The sequence below is a fragment of the Haemaphysalis longicornis genome, unplaced genomic scaffold, assembly GCF_048455015.1.
Source record: "Haemaphysalis longicornis isolate Haplotype H1 unplaced genomic scaffold, Haemaphysalis longicornis Haplotype H1 scaffold_7, whole genome shotgun sequence".
Classification (NCBI taxonomy): domain Eukaryota; kingdom Metazoa; phylum Arthropoda; class Arachnida; order Ixodida; family Ixodidae; genus Haemaphysalis; species Haemaphysalis longicornis.
This window is the reverse complement of record NW_027526422.1, coordinates 7,459,017-7,479,612: the sequence shown is the minus strand read 5'-3', so window position 1 is coordinate 7,479,612 and position 20,596 is coordinate 7,459,017. Positions and strand designations below refer to the sequence as shown.

The following is a 20,596-nucleotide window of genomic DNA, read 5'->3' as shown; positions in this document are numbered from 1 at the left end:
TGCGAGCCTTGTAACTGATGTCCGAGGGCGCCCAATGTACCCCAACCCCATCATGAAATGGAAACGACTCCACTGGCATATGTGATGGGCACTCATGATTACGTACCAATTCAATGATGTCATCCGCATACTCTGGGCTGGAGAGAAGCTTGGATATTGCACTCAGGGAGATCACAGACAGCCCTGTGGTTGGGGGAAAAGAAAGAAAGGCAAGAAGTTGGTCACCTCGTAGCATGGTTTGTATCTACTGAAACTGTTTCATAAGGGTAAAAATTGCACACCTTTACTCTTCCATGTGATTAAGGTGAGTGGAGAACTGCTGCAGTAATTTTATAAACAAAGGGTGAAATTTTTGCTGCAATCTACTCAATTGCTGCATCACACTTTACTACTAACTGGAAACAATGAGCCTCCCCAGTTATCAGTCTCGGACCGTCCATGGACTGGCTGGGACACAATCCGACGCTTGATTTTCCCACGTGTGAGGTAGTCCAAGAACTGCCCATGGACCATCCAGGACTGGTAAGTCAAGGATCCCCATTACAACAAATGAAAGTTCTTTTCAGTGATTATAAAATTTTTATAAAGGTGCTCTGTGCATTTTTGTATGAGCACGTGTGTATGTAATTCCTAATCACATATTCTCCCCTACCCTGTAGCGAGCCTGAAGCAGCTCCTGGGTGAACAAATGGATGAATAGGTCGCAGCTAATTGTTGGGAATAAAATAAAGGTAAAAGACGGGTGAATGAGTGAATGAGGAGGCAATACCTAATACAGTTCAAAGGAAAAGAAAGGTAGCAGGCAACTAAATACTAATTATACAGGTAACTAGAAGAAAGGTAACTACATAGGCGGTGGTCCCGAGCATAGAGTTTCATATGACAATACCTAGAGAGGAATCTGGCACTGCAATCGTTTGCTGTGATGGGCGCAATGGATGCGATGGGTAGTAGTGGATTCAGAATGGCGCTCGCTGGCTCGCAGAAAGTACTATGGATTGGATTGTGCAGCCAGTTTCGTTTTCATCGTGTTCTTGCTTGCTCGCCATTCCTAGTCTAGGTAATATGAGGCATAATAGGAAAAAGCTTTCAGAAACATGTTTGCCTTTGAACTCAGTGTCGCACGTGCGCTGGCGCCACAATGAGTGAAAATGTTCTAGTATAACCAAACTTGCCAATCCAGTGTGTTGTCATTCGTTCATTGCCAGCAGAACAAGCACGAAAACACAAAGATGGCAGTGAATTTACCTGTGCGTTAGGTGTTGCGGCACCACTCGTGTGGCAGAGCGTTCTATTTCCGCAGCTTAGGCAAACTGAAATGTTTTAGACAGCCAAACTTTTTGTGCGAATGCCAGTTCTAGAGGGTAGCTAGGTGGGCGGCCCATCTGTGAGCCGCAAGCTACGTGGATGTCCGGGGAATGTCAGGCTAAAATAGCTTTTTTAGAAGCAAAATGTTTCTTTTTTAGCGCAAAAAATATTGTGCATGATAAAAACTGCCAGAGTTGAAAATTTTAGAAATAGTTTTTGAAGACATCCTCATCCCACTATATTTGGCAGAAAATAGTGGATGTGCTCGGCAAACCACCGCAGCTTTGCGTCTGCTTTTTAGTTAAACTTGCTATTTTATTTCATTCAACACCAGTTTTTAAAGACTAAATTTTTTGTGCACAGAGTAATTTGTAACTAGCAAACCGCGTAGTAAGTGTTTTCTGGTAGAAAAACTCAATATGCGCAGCCGTAGCCACGTTTCGATCCTATGCAAACCAGTTGCACTACTATGCAACGTTCTCATCGCAGCGTAAGCGGCACCTCAGAGTTTTTTACGTTGACACTAGCACCAGATTCCTCTCTAGTTATTGTTATATGAAACCCTATGGTCCCAGCTTCGAATCCTGGACCAGAACTAATTCTTCAAGTGCAAAGTTTCTGAGAAACCTGCATGGCTTTCCTTTGTAACTGTACATACGGCCGCATTTCAAATAGATGCAAAATTTTCCTTTGGAGAATCTTACTCCACCTCCAGGACTTCCCCTAAATTTGGTCAATTAAAGCTAACAGGTTGAATGAATTGTTCAAAGTAGAAGAAAGATAACAGAGGGGAAGGTGCACGCAATGAGGAGCCCGTACCGAGCAGGGCCTGAAGGCTGGTGCTGCACTGGACCAGGCGCTCCCCGGGGTCTGCTTGCGGGAAGAAGACCGAGGCGGGCAGGCCATTGGCGGCCGGCTCGAAGCGGAAGCCCACCGCCACGAGGAGCTCCTTCCAGCCCGACACAGGCCCCACTTTGCTCTCGATGGACTTCTGGCTGGTGTACATGGCGTTCTTCTGGCCTCTCTGAATGCGCTGCAGAGATTTCTCCACCTGCAAGCGCGGGTTTGTCCACCGTGAGCTTTCCTTACACGGGGCCGCTTCAGTCGTCTCTTATCTGCTGCATGAAGACCGCTTTTCAACAGGATAGACCAGCACATTAGAACACCAGTGCAAGAGGAACCTTTGACAAAGCACTCACCTTGTCATGCTGCCTTGCAAAACTGAAATTATTTCATGCGAACGCTGAATTGTTAATTTGAAAAAATACTGTGTGAGCGTACTCCTGTTCTGTGTCCCAGCACCCCAAATATTCTGTAACAGGTGTAGAATATGCTTGCGCACCCTCAATATTCTAGAACTGGTGCAGCACAAAATTTTATGGCCGGTGAAGAATGAAGAATATAGATGCATCGACTTTTAGCTAGACTGGCTGAGCCTCGAGGGGTGACATCTAGTAGTCTCATCCGCAACCAGTGCCCCAAGTTTTAGCTTGGAATATTAAGCTGGTAACCCTTGGAAGTTTTCTGGAACAAGCTTGCATGCCGTGTTGCCACTCTGGCGTTGCCCCAGGTGCGCACTGACCAGGTGCAGGACGACCCTGAGGGCGTCGCGGCACTTGTCGGGTGCCTGGAGCAGCTCCACCAGGGCCTGTCCCATGAGCACCACCTGGTTGGACAGGTGCACGTCGCCGCCCACCAGGGCGAAGCTGGCCCAGTTGGCCGGGTGGCCAAACTGCTTGGTCGTCTGGATCGTGCACAGCGCTTCGCTCAGGGCGGCACTGGCCCTGGAGCCCTGCTCCGTGGCAAAGGGGGGAAAAGGAGAAGGGCGTTTAGGGACTTGACTGCGCACAGTGCGGTTACATGAATGCATGCATCGACGACACACAAAGCTCGACAGACCACCTGCTTCGTTGCAACAGTTTATGCTGGGGAGCAATTTAGAAAAATAAACGCCATCCAAGAAAGAGCTCACGAGCCTGGATGCATTCATCTGAGCGCATTAATTCGTATCTTATGGAGTGAGAGGTAGCAACTGCTCCTCCTCATGCCTGTGACCTATGATTGTGGCTACTCTAATGCGTACCTGCACTTGTATTTGAGGTAGAAACAACCCCATTTTCTTCCTTTCTGTTCCATTGATTTCACATTCAAGAGCTTAATAAGTGCTTGTCATCCATTAAAGTTAGATAAAAATGATTTACATAAAAGTTTTTGAATAAAAGCACATTAGAATAAGCATGTGGAACACCGGGTAGAAGACCATCACACGGTTTAGTCAATTGCAACAGGTTACTGTGGGGTTTCATTAGGCTGTGGCTTAAACATGCGCGTCTTAACTCAGCCCAGCTAACGGGCTACACACTAACACTAGGCAAGGCACTTGCAATTGAACACAAGGACAGCAGAAACGATGGGACTTAAAGGAGCCATGAAGAGAAAACACAAGTTTGGTTCATTCAAAAGATTGTCTCGTTAGAATCATACTGACACCACTTTTAAGGGGGGACACGGCTCTTAGACTCGGAAAATCGGCCCAAAAATCAAGTTTTCAGTTGCCCCATTTTCGGGTTTCGAACACCCTTCTGCACCTACGCGCGAAGTTTCATTCGAATGCATGAAGTATTCGCTGAGTTATAGCGATTTAAAAATGCAATATCGCACCCACAGCTCTTTAAATTGAGGTCAATTTGCAGCCAACTTCGGCCGCCCGGATCTCGGAAACTACGCGCTTCACCACGGCTTTGTTGGTCTCGTTCGAAAGAGCGCGTTTTCAAATTTTTTTTACCGCGCAAAATGCAAGCCTAACCCGTCCCTAGCGCGAACAAAACAAACACAAAAATAGGAGCGAGCGCGAGCGGCTATTGGCCGGTTTTTGCACGTGACCAAAATGGCGCCTTCTGGTTGGCTCCCGGGAACTTGCTTTGAAAAACTGACCGCTGGTGTAGCCATCTTGTTTGGGAGCCGACCACGCTAACCACGCCGAGGTGATCATGCCGGGGGGTGCTAAAAAGTTCCGCTCTCTGCACCGATACGGCAAGAAGCGAGCAAAACCCAAGAAACACGATACCGACGTGACCTTGGCGCTTCCTACGCCTTATCAGCAACCAGCCGCCGATGCCACCGATGCTGACAGCGTCTCGGCCGACGGAGCTCCACCGACTCAACTCGAGGACAGCGGGCCGATTTGCGCGAACTCCGGTCGCGTAAGAATGGACTCGCGACCAGTGACGACCAGTGACATTGCCCAAGCGAGTGCGCGTGAGAAGGCTATTCTTGATAGGCTCGAGTCCACGCCGGCAACTACGCGAAAGACGACGCCTCCGCAACGTCGGCCACAGACGACGCGCCTTCGTACGGAATTGTGCACATGGCCCTTCTAAACACACTGTTCGACGCCTTGAGTTGCAAGACATGCAATGGACGTGTAGAATTGGTGAGTGGCGAGCGTAATTATGGCCTTGCCACGAAGCTGTCTGTGCGGTGTGTGAACTGCGGCGAGATCGCGGCAGAGTGGAGCTCGCCGAGGGTTGACAGAGGAAAGACGTGCAACCCTTTTGAGGTGAACCTGCTAGCTGGTCGTGCAATGATATCGACCGGGAACGGCCAAACAGCGATGAACGACATCTTTGCCACAATGGGGTTATCCCGCCGGGGACTGCACAACAAGACGTTTCAGCGGCATCTGAAAAAGACTTTTCAGCCTGCTGCCACCCGTGCAGCCGAGGCCGCAATGATTCAGTGCGCCCAAGAAGTGGCGGCAGTGTACGATGACTTGTGTTTTGGACACAAGGGAAACATTGCCGTGTGCTACGATGGCACGTGGATGACGCGGGGGCATTCTTCGCACATAGGTGTCGGCACTGTGGTGGAACTGTTCACTGGCTATGTGCTGGACTATGTTGTTCTTTCAAACTTTTGTTTGGGCTGTGAAAATGGCCCCAAGCCTGGCAGTGAGGACTATGACAAATGGAAGTCCAGCCACCAATGCCAAAAAAACACCTCTTCCAAAGCAGGCCAAATGGAGGTGGAGGCTGGGAAAATGCTGTTCGAAAGGTCCCGGCAGAAACGAAACCTGCGGTACACCACCGTCGTCTGTGATGGTGACAGCCGTACCTACAATGCTGTTCGGGATGCAAAAGTGTACGGCTATGTCGAAGTGCAGAAGGAGGACTGCATAAACCATGTGCAGAAGCGCATGCGGACGGCGGCACGCAACTTGTTGCAAACACACAGAGGTGCAGGCAAGCGAAGCCTTGGTGGCCGGGGGAGGCTAACAGCTGACCTTATTGACAAGCTAGCCCTGTACTATGGTCGAGCACTGAAGTCACACGTGGGTGACGTAGATGCCATGCACCGGGCAGTGATGGCTACATACTATCACGTTACATCCACTGATGGCAGCCCCAACCACACTTTCTGCCCCTCAGGTGAGCAGTCTTGGTGCCGTCACAATGCCGCAACAGCTAAAGGAGAGCCGCAGCCTAAGCACAACTACAACCTGCCAAGTGACGTGGCTGAAGCACTTTTGCCTGTTTACAAGCGCCTGTCGGAGAAGAGCCTGCTGCAGAGGTGTGTGCGGGGGAAGACCCAGAACTCGAATGAGAGCTTCCACTCGGTGATTTGAAGTCTGATCAGCAAGGACCAGCACTCGTCGCTGTTTGCCGTTGAAGCCGCTGTTGCCGAAGCTGTGCTGCGCTTCAACACTGGCAACAAGCACGCGGCTACAGCAATCTTGGGAGAGATGAACATGAATGCTATGGTCACTAATTCCAAGAGAGCACAAGAAAAGGACTTGCGTCGCAGCACGGGTTCTGCTAAAAAGCGGGCAGCTTCCCTTGGGATTGCCAACATCGTGAGGAGAAGGCACCGTGACGGGATGCACGCCGACTACGCTCCAGGGGCTTTTTAGTTGCACTTGAACTTTTCGTCTATCTTCTTGAGACCGTGACGCTCACAGCCCCATGTCCGGATGTGCACAGTCTGTGCTCCCGAGTTTGTCAAACTTCCAAAGTTTCAAGTTTTTTTTTTTTTTTGCCAAAATATACTGTGAGACTGTGACCCTCACAGACCCATGACAGGATGCACACTGCCCATGCTCCTGGGGTTTTTTTTAGTCACACTTCAAAAGTTTCATGTTTGTTTCCTTCGGTGAAATATACTGTGAAACTGTTTCTCGCAGCCCCATATTTTCATGTTGTAGCAGTTACAGGAGTTAAAATCTCTTGCCCTACAAGGTAGCAATTATCATAATTCTTTTTTATGAGGGATTTAAAGTCTCTACAAGCGCAACAGGACCAAGATAAAGTGGTTAGCTTTATACAATAAACTCCACAAAAAAATCTGTCGGAAATGCCAAATCACGCATTACATTGCAAATGTAACATGCAATAACTTTTGTTCAGGTTGGTGGAGAACATTTATTCTTGTTTTGTTTCACTCCCTGATCACAACTGATCATTTTGATATGCTAGATGTGTGTGTAAACTCCTTGGAAAAGTTCTGAAACGTTTTTCCTCGTTTTCTCAAAACTGCAATTTTCATGATAGTGCGATTTTGGAGGGTCGATATCTTTGGTGCTACTGGTGCTATTGCCATAATTCTTTTTTTACTAGAAAGATACACTTTTGGAGAGTGCAATCAGGCTAAATTATGCATAATTATTAGTTTTAAAAAATTAGAAAAGTGGCGATTTATTTTTGATCCAAACAAGCATTTTCACACGCAAACGTTTGACTTGCTGTAACTCTGGTTCAAATTGACCTAGAACACTCATTCTTCATTTTTGCACTCTTTGATCACTCTAGACTGATTAGTTCTATATGGTAATTTTCTTTATACTTTATTTTGTTTAGGAAATAACTCTCCTCCAAACAAAGAACATAAATTTGCTAATATCTTAAAAAATTCATATTCCAGGACAAAATAGATAACATATTTAGAATCAGCATGCTGAAATACATAAACCATGCAATTTATATGCAAATCGGTCCATAAATAAAAAAAAAAAAGTTCTAAGAGGGGTGTCCTCCCTTAAGGAGTACTGACACGAAATTTTTATGTTACGTTTTTTTCGCTGCTATGCGTGCCTACCAGCCCACTAATCATAGAATGACAGATTAGACGGTCGAGCGCAGCGTAAACATTCATTTACGGCGTCGTTTATTCGTGCCAGTTTCGGTTTCGACAAAAAAACGCCGAGCGGCCGCCATGACAGCATGTATCACATGGCGTCACCATTCTAGCCGTATCGCTGCCTCTCTGGAAGCGCGCGCGACCGAGCGCACGCGCGCGCCCAGACCGGCCGAGGTTTTCGTCGTCCCCACAGGCCCGGGCAGCATTGCGTCAGTCCCAAAACCATGACGTGTACACACTCCCGAGCAGCGCGCGCCAACCACAGCCAGCGCGTCGGGTTCGTCACGGGAGCCCCGACGTCGGCAGTTTGGGGCACGTAGCAGACGATGTCACGTCGGCCCGCTCTCGGCTTTCTCGTGCGGGCGAAGATTAAAATGGATTTTAAATATGTTTCGCTGAACGGTTGCTGTTGAAACTTGCTGGGAGATATCTCCTGATAAAAAGGAAGCGTTTTACATAGTTATCTCAGCTTTGAAATTTCGTGTCAGTGCTCCTTTAACGTAAACTTCGCTCAAATAAGCTACATAATTAGGAAAAACGGGAATGGTCATGCGACCCACCAGCTCATTTCCCGCAACAGAACCTATGATGTCACATGAGCTAAGCTCTGCGATTGGCGGAGGCTGGCAGAAGCAGACAAAAATTAGGTAGAGCTTACAAACTAGACGAACGAGCGATTTGCGCTTAAATTTAGGGCACATTCTTTACAAAGCAATAAGAATGATGGGACAAACAGTGGAAGTTACGAAAGCACATGTAAACATAGAAGTACTGATGCGTTCTGCTGTTTGTACTGCGCACAGCATGCTTGGTTTAGCTGCACAGCACTACGGGGCTTGGGGTTGTCTCAGACGACACTGGCCGATTGACGCAAGCAAGGGTGTCTTACATGACCCCATTTGTCGAGCGAGCACTGTTTCAGGGAACGAATATTTTCTCCCAGAACAAAAACTAGCTAAGTTTAAATGCGGGCAAAAACAAACCAAACGCTTGCCATGGTATGGTGGCGCCATCTAGTTTACGGAACGTAAAGAAACGCGGGAACAAACCAACGCCGCTGTACAGGGTGGAGACAACCTTTGAACGGTCCCGTGCCGCCGCAATTGGGCCAACGGGCTCAACGCGTTATTCTTTTCATTTCCCACGAGACCTAGCAACGCGAAACAGACAATATGATTCAAACTTCTTCAGTAAACCGCATTGCGGCGATAATTTTAGCGCGTTTTTGACACAATGACTTGCTTCGGCGGCGAGCGAGCAACCCAAAAAGGCGGCGCCAGCGTATACGTGTCTCTACCCTGTACAGCGGATGCGTGAATGAAGGTACTCTAGGCTGCAGAGCGGTCGGTTCCTGCGATGTCATTGCAGACCCCGAAGACAAACGATTTAGTGGGAAAATCAAAATTTTAACTTAAATTGTTTAATTTCTCAGTGAATAAAGCATCGTTTGTATCCGGACAAGCGCTGGGGGCACTATAAAACACGAAATCTTTCGAATAAAACCAACTTGCATTTTCTCTTCATGGCTCCTTTAATGCAGAGGCATTTGTGGTGGTGGCTTCTCTGCCATGCTCACCTGCATGAGGGAGGAGTAGAAGGTCCTGAGCAGGATCTTGAGGGCCGTATCGGGCACGGGCCACAGGGACACCAGGACGCAGTGGGCCCCTGCCCCGATGAAGGCGCCGGCCAACGTTTCCAGGGATTGGGCGTCCACCCGGCCGTGCGACGAGCGCGTGTGGCACGTGCTCAGCACGACCAGCCGGGCACCCAGCCGCATCTGAGACACATCGGACGCGGTCAGCAGCACGTCTGCGGGGGGCGCCTGGGTGACCCCCTCTTCGCCGCTGGCCTCTTCGTCTTCCGCGAATTCCGCTCCCGATGCCAGCACGATTCCGGGGATCTTGGAGAGGGGGGGAGGAACAGGGAAACTTGAAGACGTGCAGTATAGGTAGGGGGGAGGAACTAATCCCTGTGTGCATACATGCCATGTGTTTGTGGGCATGAGGAGAAGCTGGCTACTGGTGCAATGTCCAATATGATTGCAGAAATTGCAGCTCTAACAGCCAGCAGTGAAAATTAGTACTTGTTTGCCTTCCTTTCATAGATGTATTGATCATGAACTAAACAAGCAAGTTCTTATTATTAGCCACTGTTTATAACAACATTTCAGACCTTCTGATATGTGGTTAAAGTAGGTTAGGAACTGCCCCACAGCACGGTGGTGCTTGGCGCACCCAGGAGCCTAGCATCCAGGATCTGCTTCCCGGAACTATTAGTGATCCCTCTGGATGACATGTTCAGCTTTACCCACGATACTTCTGTCAACCTTACAATAAGAATTTGGCCCGACAGAGCAGAGGATCAGTGTTTCCAGGGTTGAAATACACGGCTTTCGGCCACAAACTGGGCAACGGAATCCAGTCGAATTAAAGAACAGTCAAAGAAGTCGCTCAATGGAGGGAGGCGAAGCTAGCGCAAGAGCTCACCTTCCAGGACACGTGGCTGGCAATGTGGATGCACTCTGCCTGCGCCATTCGGCCGAGCACCACCTCCTTGGTGGCTTCGGCACCCACCAGGGGCTCGCCACCCAACATTTCGGCCACCATCTCGGCTTCCTGTTCTGCGTGCGGGATCTCCGCGCAGCCGAGCCAGTCCAGGGTGCGGGGAGAAACCTGCAACGTTGTCCATGCATTTGTTTCAAGAAAGAGCCTCGAACCATGCAAACAAGAAAAAGAGTGAGGAACTGGGCCGGTTGATACTAATTGATTGGGCTCACATTGGAGGTGGACAAAGGCAGAGAGAATTGCATAAGATCACTTGAACGGTGATTTTTTTGGTCTTGTATGTGATTGCATTGCCAGCGATAGTGATGTTGTTTCTTGCCCCTGTATGCGTAGCTGTACGAAGCAGAGGCCAAAACCAAGTAACAAGGGTGAAGGCTCAAACGTTCAGCGGCCATAAGAGAGCAACACCGGGTTTTGTAAGCTGTAGGTGGCCAACTCTCTTTACAGAAATCTTTCACCCCTAGCTGGAGCTAGTACATATATGGTGAAAAGAGCTCGCATGGCTATAGCTGTTCATTATCACTCAACCTAACATGTACTGCACAGCCAAACAGGCTTTGTTGTTTGATTGTGTCATCATATATCACACACAGCGCCACACTATTCATTTACACAAAATATAGATTAAGGGATTGGGCTGTTTTTGGACAGTCGAAGATGCTAACAACATTACTTTTTTCTTTTGTCAAACGGCAATTTCAAATAGCCTCAGTTTGTCCAAATGCAATAATATGAAAATAGAGTTATGTGCCTCAGTGATTGAAAATAATGTTCCCCAAACTTTTCATTGTCCACACGAGTACACAGATGCAAATTAGCTTGGCTACCAGGGTTTAGTCGTCAAAGATATCCATTTTCAACACCAACAATCGCAATAAGAAATTGAGTAAAAACAGCTACTGTGGGAAACAGAAAAACAGGTCCGTCATTAGTCATTGTGCAAATATTCAGTTAAGGCAATCTTTCAGTTAAGGCAATTGGAACATCAATTACGTTGTCACAAAAAAAGATTAATTTTATTTCTACAACATGTTCTGTATTTCGAATACAAATATCCTGGTATCTTATAGATTGTGTGGAGTGCATGAATGCTTTTTGATGTGGTGGTGTGTTTCTGTGTTTTTCAAGGTCTGTTTTCTGGTTTTCATCTTTTATTTTTTCTGTCGGTGACATGATGGGTGTGCATGAAAGGTGCAAGTTTTTTCATAATAAACTGGGTTCAATATCAGCGCTCATCCCGTCGTTTCATCATGTCCTTGTTGCTTTGTAGCTAGTATTCTAAAGTAAGGAACAGGCTAACACTGTGACCATGTGTTGTGACATATGCGTGGACAGCGTAGAGCTGCAGGTGTGCGTCGCGCCCTTCTCGGATGCCGAGCGCCACCCACCTTGGGGTTCCCCACGATGAGCGAGACGAGCTGCTCGCCGGGCACGGCCGAGGAGGCGGCGAAGGCCCTCTGCTGGCCGTGCTGCTGCTGCTGCCTGGCAGCCTTGGCCCGCTGGCCCGCGCGGAGCACGGCGAGCGAGGGCAGCACGGCCAGGCTGAAGCGCTCGCACAGGTACTCGGTGGAGCCGCTGGCGCGCAGCATGGCGAAGGGCACCAGGTACAGGTCGCCGTCGGGCACCAGCAGGAGGTCGCGGCCGGCCAGCCGGCCCAGCTCCTCCTCGGCGTGGCCCACGAGCAGCTCGTACAGGGCGTGCAGGGACGGGGGCCCCGGCCAGTGCGGCCGCGGCGCCCGCATGCTGCCCGCGCGGCTGGCAGGGCCCGAGGTGACGCTCACGCTGCCTACGCTGAACAGGCTGCTCAGGCTGTAGTTGGAGCTGTTCAGCAGGTGGTTGCGGTTGCCCAGGCGGCTGAAGCCCGTGCCGCTGCGCCGCTCGGGGTCCTGGGAGGAATGCGCGCACGAGGTGTGCGACATGTCAGTGGGAGTGGGAGGAGCCAGTTTCTTCGGACCTTCTCTGCTATTGGGGCTTTTTGAATGACTTTGGATGAAAGGTCATAAACGAGCAGCTGGAGAAGTGAATTAAGTTAAGAGTCACGGTCATGTATCAAAAAGCAACAGTCAAACCTCGGTGTAAGTTGGTAAAATTCGTAGTTTACTTTGTTACATTGCAATTTCGCTACATTGAAATTTGCAGTTGAAATGAAGTGTTAACTGCGTGAAGCGGTTCCTGCAAACAAAAACGTGGCATGCCTACACAGCTGGTGCACTGCTTCTGTTTCTATCGGAGCTTAATCGTCGACTCGGGCATCAGCGGGAACCTGTGCGCAAAAATGCGCCTCACAAGTCACAGGCACACTGACGCAGCCAGTGAGACCACCCACACGATGCGGGTAGCTCCAGCGGCCACTTTTAACTGCTCACTCAAATGCAACACGAGGGGCAAACAAAGTTGTTCGTGCGGGAAAAAAAGCTGATAATGTGGGCAAAATTTGCACTGCAAAGCACCATATGCACCGCTTAGGAAAGCGCCCATCAAATATGCTCTGCAATGGTAAGCCTAATCGCCTCTGGTGGGGCCAGCCAGCATCCCCGAGCGCTTTGAAGCTACCGCAACAGGGTGCGCGCCTCCCCATTGGCGAAAGTCGCGGGGCTCTTCCCATGGCCTCGCGAGTCTCTTTCTGGCCGAGGCAGAAGCTGCCGCCGGCACACGAAATTTCGGTCGCTGGCATGAAAAAAAAAACACTCGCGCAAGGCTCATAACGACCCACAAATGTTTGCCACGCACTTGCTGGAACGATGAAACCCAACAAGCATGAGTGGACTCGGAACGAAGGGCAAAGCGGCGGCATGAGGTGGCGGCGGCGCCATACACAGTTTGTAGGCAAGGAGCTGGTAGGAAAGGAGCTCACTCACGGACTCCATGACTCGCTGCATTTGTGGCAATGGGCGGCCCGTGTCGCCGTTCACATTTTATCAAGACCCCATTTCAGCGCTTGCATCTCCCAAAATCTACTTCTACAACCAAAATTTCGTGCTTAGTTGTCTATTTCGGCAAAGGGGACTTCGTTACACAGAGGGTGAAAGGGCATGGTGTGTATACACTTGAAGTTTAAAAAAAATCCCTTGGTTTGTTACCTCGAGGGTTTCATTACATTGAGATTCGTTACATCGAGGTTTGGCTGTATGTGCGGTTGATTTAGTCAGTGGACCACCTTGGACCCCTTCTTTAGTCTTACTTTTCGGTAAGCTGCATAAAGTGTGGAGGAATTTAATGCACAGATTTTCATCTGTAAGCTCTGAATAAAAACAAGAGAGACCATCAAAAGATAGCCTGCTTTAGCAAGGACTTATAATTCACGGTGTAACAGCAATCCGTACCTGCCATAGCTTGCAACTCCCATGTCCTGTGAGGCTATATGCACAAGCGATGGATCCTCGGAATTGAATAACACGAGCTGCTCACAGCAAAGTTCTCACAGGCCTCTACTGTTCAACCCTTTTGTGTTGGAAGTTGGAACTTGACAAGCAGGCCAGAAGCCCGAGGGTGGCTTGACCCCCATGCACTGAACGTGGCAACAAGGTTCTTGCCTGGCCAAAGCGGTCGCTGGCCTCGTCCCAGTGGCTTTGGCCAGCGTCGTCAGCATCAGGGTCTACCCCGAGTGATTCTCGAAGAGCCAGGAGATGGCGCTCCAGGAGAGGCGCTTTCTTGGCCACTTTGCCGTCGGGCAGGATGCTCTCTGATGAGCCCTCAGTCAGGGGGGTCTCCGTGAACTTCACAACGCCTGCATCAGGGGCAAGAGTGACCAGGGGTTTGCATCCTGTGAAAACAGCCAACGCCAACTTTGCAACAGGGGTTAAGCTGGTGACAAGCGCAAAATCTCGACAAGAAAAAAGGAATTAATAATGAATTAAATTTATACGACACCCCATGTCTTTACGACAAGAGGTAGAATGGGAGAAAGAAGGGGAGTGGGGTGCTTTGTAGGCTGGCCGTTTCTTCTAGGTAAGCTTGGGGTTTCTGGGGGTTGGTTTGGTCGGACGTGTAATAATCAAGACGTGCCATTGGTTTTGCTGCCTTAGGCCATTCTACATCTTTTATGGTAGCGATACACCAAAGCATCAGCACACTGAAACTTGGGTGCAGTGTAAGCTCATGTGGTCCAAGCTCCCTCTCTGCAGTGCACAGCCAGGCGTGTTCACCGAACATCTCTGCAGTGTGCCAATGCGCCGCTGCCCTGCTCACCCCTGTGTGGCGCGAGCAGCCAGACGAGCAGGTGTCCCGCGGCCAGGCTGAAGTAGAGCACGGCGGCCTTCTGCCGGTTGACCACCTCCAGCAGCAGGGCCAGGCTGCTGGGCACGCAGGCGCTGGCCGACAAGGGGCTGCGGCGGGCCTCCATGGCGCGCTCCACGAAGGAGCGCGTGTGGCTGCGCTCGGCCACCAGCAGGGCCTCCTCCGGCCTCCCCAGGGACACCAGCACCCGCTGCGAGGAGGCACGCACGAGGGACACACCGCTCAGCGACCACAGGGCCACGGGTGTGTGCGGCGAAAGCTAAACGCGACTCCTCCACCTAATGTGCACGTTTCCAAATGTCCAAATGCAATGTATGCAGTTTTACATGCAGACAAAATACACGCTTGTTTTATTCGAAAGATTTAGTATTTTATAGTGCCCTCAGCATAGTCCGGCAGCAAACAACGCATTATTCACCAAGAAATTAAACATTTTAAGCCTAAATTTTAATTCTCCCGCCAAATCGTGTGTTTTCATGACGTTGACAATGGCGTAGTTAGAGCATAGGCTTAAAACTAAAGATAGCCTGATGACCAGGATCGCTGCCGTCTCACAGACGGCCGTTTGGTTGTCCTGTTTATCACCCTGGCACTTTCATAGATGGCACTGGAATATCACTGAAATGCCAGTGTTTGCACTTTGCTTCTGGCTGGACTTCTATACCTGCTATATTTTTATTAGGGTTCATACTAAGTGTTTCCCAAAACATAAGCTATGACTCGACAAAAATGATCATATAAGTGACCGTGCCACTTATGTCAGTTGGTCAGTGTTGTGTCAGAGAAGTCCAATGCGTCCGATGGCTGTGTCCGGCAGTGTCAGCCGGCAAAGTGCCACACTAACTGCTTGGGTGTATATGTGTTTGTTTGTAACTTTAATTTTTCACCCCACAATATTTGGTGCTACAAAAAGAATGTGCCCTAAATGCGCCAATAGCTCGTTCGGCAAGCTTATAAGCCCTGCCTAACTTGCGTTTGCTTCACAGCTGGGCATATGACATCATAGGTTCTATTGCAGGAAATGAGCTAGTGGGTCACATGGTCATTCCCTTTTTTTCCTAGTTATGTAGCTTATTCGAGCAAAGTTTACGTTAAAAGTGGTGTCAGTATGGATCTAACGAGGCAATCTTTCGAATGAACCAAACTTGTGTTTTGTCTGCATGGCCCCTTTAAAGCTTTTTCTCTGGCGCGACTTTAATGGCCCGCGAACACCTTCTGCGCTCCTTTTATGCATTTGGCAACTCGATAGGTGTGAAGGGAGTCGCATTGTTTCGCTTGCTCACTGTAGTTGCCCTGCTTGGTGCAAGCTCAGCGGTCAACAGCCCTGGTCCATCCCCTCTTGTGGGTCCCCTTGGTAGTGAGCTTCACCCATCTGAGCATGCAAACCTTCACCTCCACCATGTGGCGCAGGTGGGTGCTGTGTTAGAAAGCCCAAAAACTGCGTGCACTATGTTCAGGGCGTGCCACTAGATGGCGCACAGTGCAGTGCTTTGTGCCTTTCGCAAAACGGAGACACAAAGCAGAGGTTGTGCCAACTTTTGCTACGCAGGTGACGCGCGCCGGGGGATACTTGCCTGCAGAGCCTGGGCCGTCTCCCCGAGCAGCTCCTGGAGAAGCGGGCCTCCCGAGTGGGGCTCCATGCCCCCTCCCCCTCCTCCCCCGTTGGTGGCGGCGGAGGGTGCGGCCCCCACGAGGGCCTCGAGCAGGTCGTGTGCGCGGGCGAGCTGCTGCTGGGCTCCGTCCAGGTCCCCCTGGAGCCAGAGCACGAGCCCCAGGCGGTGGCGCACGCGGGCCTCCTCCTCCCGCTTGCCCCCGCCCAGCTGCTCGCACGCCTGCAGGGCCTGCTGCAGGTAGCTGCACGCCTGGCTCGTGTGGCCCAGCGCATGGTGCACCCGCCCTGCATTGTGACCACCACGAGGGGGCGACAAGAGACTGTGAGCGACAACCTTGGGATCAGAGGCGGCAGGCTTGCCACACCTCACTGGTCGTCACGGATCAGCTCTGGCAGCTGCGGAGTCTGGCTCTGGTGAAGAACCTCCAATGCAGCGAGAACTAACTGTGTTTCGTGCTTCTGCTCAGGTATGGTTGCTCCAGATCAAGGGGATCCTTGGCGGATCTAATTTCCACCCTACATTTCTTAGGGGAATGTACCATTGGACAATCACTTTTCTGTCATGCGCACTTAGACCTAGAGTAGGTACACAGAAGACCTATAGGTGGTATTCATTGAAAAGTTTAGCTTAGCGTCAATTTCTTCGCTTGGCAACGCTGGAAATGACCACGAACATGGCCGAAGCGCCACGGACATGACGCAGCTTGTGCCACTGCGCCCACATGCTGAAGAAAAAAAACTCCCAAGCATTTCCCCGAGGGTGAACATGGTTAAGTGCGAATGCACGGGGTGATGCTATGAGGGGGAGTAAAGTTAAAATCCGTTGGCATTCGCCCGTGAGCGCGCGCGAGCCGACCCACGGAGGTCTGGCAGTTTATCGCTGCATATATAGGGGGGTACGCCGCGCCGAGCGCGCCGAGCCAGGTGGCTGAGAGAGGAGGCGAGCGCAAGGGGAGAGGGACAGCGGCGCACGGCAGCTGCAGCCGAGCGGGGGGGAGAGGAGAGAGTGTGACGTCACGGTGGAGAGAGAGGCGTGCGGCAGCTGCTGGGGAGAGGAGGCGCGCTGTGACGTCATACCATGACGTCACGGCGCGAGGAGCGGTGCGGGGAGCGGCGCGCACCCGCGCAGCCACGGCGAGGAGGCGGAGCGAGCGCGGTCACGTGGTGAAGTGACGTCACCGCGCCGTTGCTACGGACGCTTTCCCTCCGCTCCGCGCCGTTGCTAGGGAGAGGAGGACTGCGGACGGACGGCGCCGCTGGCGGTGGAAGGTTTGGGGTCGCTTATAAAGTGCATTCGCACTTAAAATATACCAGCGGGGTGCGTCGTCTGCTCCATTTCAACCCGATTCTCAACAGTGGTGTCAACAGAGTTGTTATTGATCACACCCACATTGGAGTTAAGGCATTACTTTGCGTTGGGCGGGCTAGAGCTTGGAATGTCCAACCCATATCATGCGCTTAGCACGGACAAGTAGCGCCATCCTGCGGAGCCCGACGTAACCAGTGACGGCACACTCACACGGTTGCCTGCATGCGTGCCTCGCCAGTGAATACAGGCTGTATGAGCCCTTACTTGCGCAGATTTCAATTATGCTATCAAATTAACTCTCTTTTAGAAGTGCTGCTTGTTGTTATTGTTAGTAGATTGTGGCAGAAACCCTGTATACTAGTCTGTTGCGACAGTCCCGGACACCCTGGGGGTCCGGGCTGAGGCAGCAGGCGGCTGTGAACGCGAAGTGCTTCCCTCCTCACCGAGGCTGCTGTAGGCCTCGGCCTTGGCGGCCTTGTCGCCCAGCTGGGCGGCGATGCTGAGGTTCTGCTCCTGCAGCGAGACGGCCTTGTCGTAGTTGCCCAGGGCCTCGTGCGTGATGCCCAGGTTGCCGTAGGCCCGCCCCTGGGCCGCCATGTTGGTCGTCTCCTCCGCTATCTCCAGGTCCACCTGGTGCCAGTGCAGGGCACGCTCGTGCGCGCCCATGGCCTGGGGGAGGACAGTGGAATGGTGGCGCTTGGGAAGTGCTCTCTGGCAATAACTGACACTTTTAGAGAAGAAGGCGTGTTAGTCCTTTTCAGCCAGCTGTTAGGCTATGTACTGAGCTGGACACGTACGTGCAGGGATGTGTGGCTGGCTAAGCACTGGGAATTTGAACTGTGAACACTGAATAGGCCAATTAGATCTTCGGGTGCTTCAAAAAGCTGGAGGTATAGCAAGATGATGACACTGGCACTCAGCTAGGCATGCATGGGATGCATTCTGCACCTTTTGCAGCCTCGTAGATTAAATTTATATGTAACATCTTGGTGGAGATGCAAGGTAAGCTTAGCGTAGCACAAATCTGCTTAAACATCCAAGTCCACTGACCAACGATGGCACCGTCTATGTAACCGTGCCTACAGGATATATGCTGGGCAAAAATCCGCTGAATAAAAAGCTCACCCATTGCACCTGTTCGGAGGTGAGAGCTCAGTAACGACACAGCGTCTGTATGGGGGCCAGGAATTTTTCAATGCCAGATTCAGTTTCAAGTGGTGGCTCGTTTGTCCTTGCATGCCTCTCTGTTATCGTAGAGCATTTTTCGAATCACAAACACCATGCAAACTTTCTGCACCCTCCTGGCTATGTTGTGGCGGCCACAGGGGCAAATCACGCCAAGTACTACAGTGGTCTTGCAACAGTCAGTACATCGTTGGTCTGCCACGCAAGTGACGGCAATATAAGTGTCAAGATGGGAGGAATGACGCACCATAGTGGGTTTAATGACAATCATGAGGGTGGCACACTTTGAACGCAGAATGCATCATTACCCTACTCCAATCAACCAGAGTTTTTGCCACCTCCAAGTTTGTAAAGTGTGCTTTTTGCTCCAGTGGGAGCGGAGAGGAGGCAGGGACATGAAGAAGAGAGTCACCTGGTAGACGGCGCCCATGCCGCAGGCGGCGTCCCCACGCAGGGCGGGGTCTCCCTCAGCGAGGGCCATCTGCCGCTCAAGGCAGGCCAGGGCCTGCTCGTAGTTGCCCAGCTGCCGGTGCAGGGCCCCCAGCTCCCCGTAGGCGGCCGCCTTGCCTGGCACCGCCCCCGCGCCCCCGCCGCCCTCGGACGTCTGCTCGTGCGCCACCACCAGGCGCTTCTCCAGGCACACCTGCAATGCAATACTTCTGGTCAGGTCACTGCAGAAAAAGCCACTTGCGTGTTCCTTCTGTTTAAAGGGCTTCAAAAGTGAGCAGCTTGCCTATTCTTTCGATATTTGTTCAATTTTCTAAAATCTACCCCCTCCTTTCAGCCGAGAAATACTTGACAGAGGCCCGTGCAAGAGTGGGGGGATACACTTTTCCAGCAGTCGTGTGGCAATCAACAGATACAAACCGATGCTGGGGAGGCTTTCAACAAATGAGATCAAAACTTGTGCTACTGGTTCAATTGTGTTATGTCAGCTGTTATAATTTTGTAGCTCAGTACTATTATCAGAGCCAGCAGCTACTGATCAATGGAAGAAAATGCACCTGAAGCAACTCTTTTAATGCAAATAAATGGATGTGACGGGCATGTTGTACCAAGGAGAAACACCGAGGTTTCCCAGCCCCCGAGGAGAGGCGGGGCCTCACCAGTGCCTGCTGCAGGTTTCCGAGGCTTCGGTAGGAGCTCCCCAGGCCCCTGTAGGCTCGCTCCTGGTCACGCGGGGACTGGGCCTTGATGGCGATGCTCAGGTACTGCTCGTGGCACTTGACTGCTTCCTCGGGGTCGCCCAGGGCGTCGTAGCACTCGCCCAGGCTGCCATAGGCACGGCCCTTGTCCAGGAGAGTGCTGCTGCTGTTCCCCAGCTGTGCGAAGGAGGGCAGTTGCAGTCATGGGCATCACTCAACAGGTGATACTCGGCACTCAATATTTAAAATAAATAAATAAATATATGTAGCATACTGTGAGGCCTTTCGCAAATTTTTGCAGTATTAAAATAGTTTCCGAAGCTACTGGGAAACGCGGGGCATTTTGTGAACCCTGCCCGAACCAGTAGAGTCTGCACAATGCCGCAAGGAAGACAATTATGTTTTTTTCATCAAGACCGCCCTTAGGTCATCCTTTTGGTAAAAGCCAGAAAGGGCTATAAATTTTCTTCTACAGCTTTTGCCTCATTTTTTCACAGGTAACTCCACCTCGCAGGATTTGCTACAGCACAAGAACACCATACAATTTTGCTTCATTCAGAATCGATTGGGCAGCTCATACCTGTTGAGTTGCAACTTTTTCTTTTGTTGCCCTCCGTTTGAAGTTTGCGTTAAAACTGGCATGAGTGCTATTCTGGCTAGGTAAACTTTACACTGGAGCAATGGTTGAAAGGAAACTTAGCTCATATGTTTGCCAACCCCCCCATGAGCAAAGCCTGCTAAATACCAATGCGAATCTGAGCAGCTTTGCTTCTGCAAAAGGAGCCACGCAGGCACAGCAGCAGCAGCAGCAGCGCCAGCGGTGGCAGTGTATACCTGTTCGAGGAGGGCCAGCTGCTGCTCAAAGTAGCCGATGGCGTCCTCGTAGTGGGCGAGGCCGAGGCGCACCAGGCCCAGGTTGCCCAGGGCCTGCGTCTCGAGGGGGCAGTCGCGCAGCTGGCGCGCCCGCTCCAGCTGGCCCTGGTAGCAGCGCAGCGCCAGCCCCAGCTGCCCCAGCGACAGGTGCACCGCGCCCAGCCGTCCCTGGGCCAGGCACTCGCCCCGCACGTCGCCCAGCTCCTGCTGCAGGGACAGCTCCTGGGAGGCA

At 51.1% G+C, this 20,596-nt stretch overlaps 1 protein-coding gene and 1 pseudogene across 1 annotated transcript in view; one reads left to right on the top strand and one right to left on the bottom strand.

Annotated features, from left to right (window-relative positions):
- The window catches only part of LOC144144412 (tetratricopeptide repeat protein 28), a 112,672-nt gene that overhangs the window by 9,393 nt on the left and 82,683 nt on the right, over positions 1 to 20,596 (bottom strand). Inside the window, exons 12-24 of the mRNA XM_077675839.1 lie at positions 20,326 to 20,586; positions 19,453 to 19,668; positions 18,759 to 18,989; positions 17,605 to 17,830; positions 15,815 to 16,137; positions 14,193 to 14,430; positions 13,538 to 13,731; positions 11,393 to 11,890; positions 9,927 to 10,112; positions 9,017 to 9,340; positions 2,891 to 3,100; positions 2,128 to 2,359; positions 107 to 183 (exon numbers count right to left, since the gene is read on the bottom strand). Of these exons, the coding sequence (XP_077531965.1) occupies positions 107 to 183; positions 2,128 to 2,359; positions 2,891 to 3,100; positions 9,017 to 9,340; positions 9,927 to 10,112; positions 11,393 to 11,890; positions 13,538 to 13,731; positions 14,193 to 14,430; positions 15,815 to 16,137; positions 17,605 to 17,830; positions 18,759 to 18,989; positions 19,453 to 19,668; positions 20,326 to 20,586 (3,216 nt within the window). The remainder of the gene's footprint in view (positions 1 to 106; positions 184 to 2,127; positions 2,360 to 2,890; positions 3,101 to 9,016; positions 9,341 to 9,926; positions 10,113 to 11,392; positions 11,891 to 13,537; positions 13,732 to 14,192; positions 14,431 to 15,814; positions 16,138 to 17,604; positions 17,831 to 18,758; positions 18,990 to 19,452; positions 19,669 to 20,325; positions 20,587 to 20,596) is intronic.
- LOC144146874 (uncharacterized) lies at positions 4,676 to 6,621 on the top strand (annotated as a pseudogene).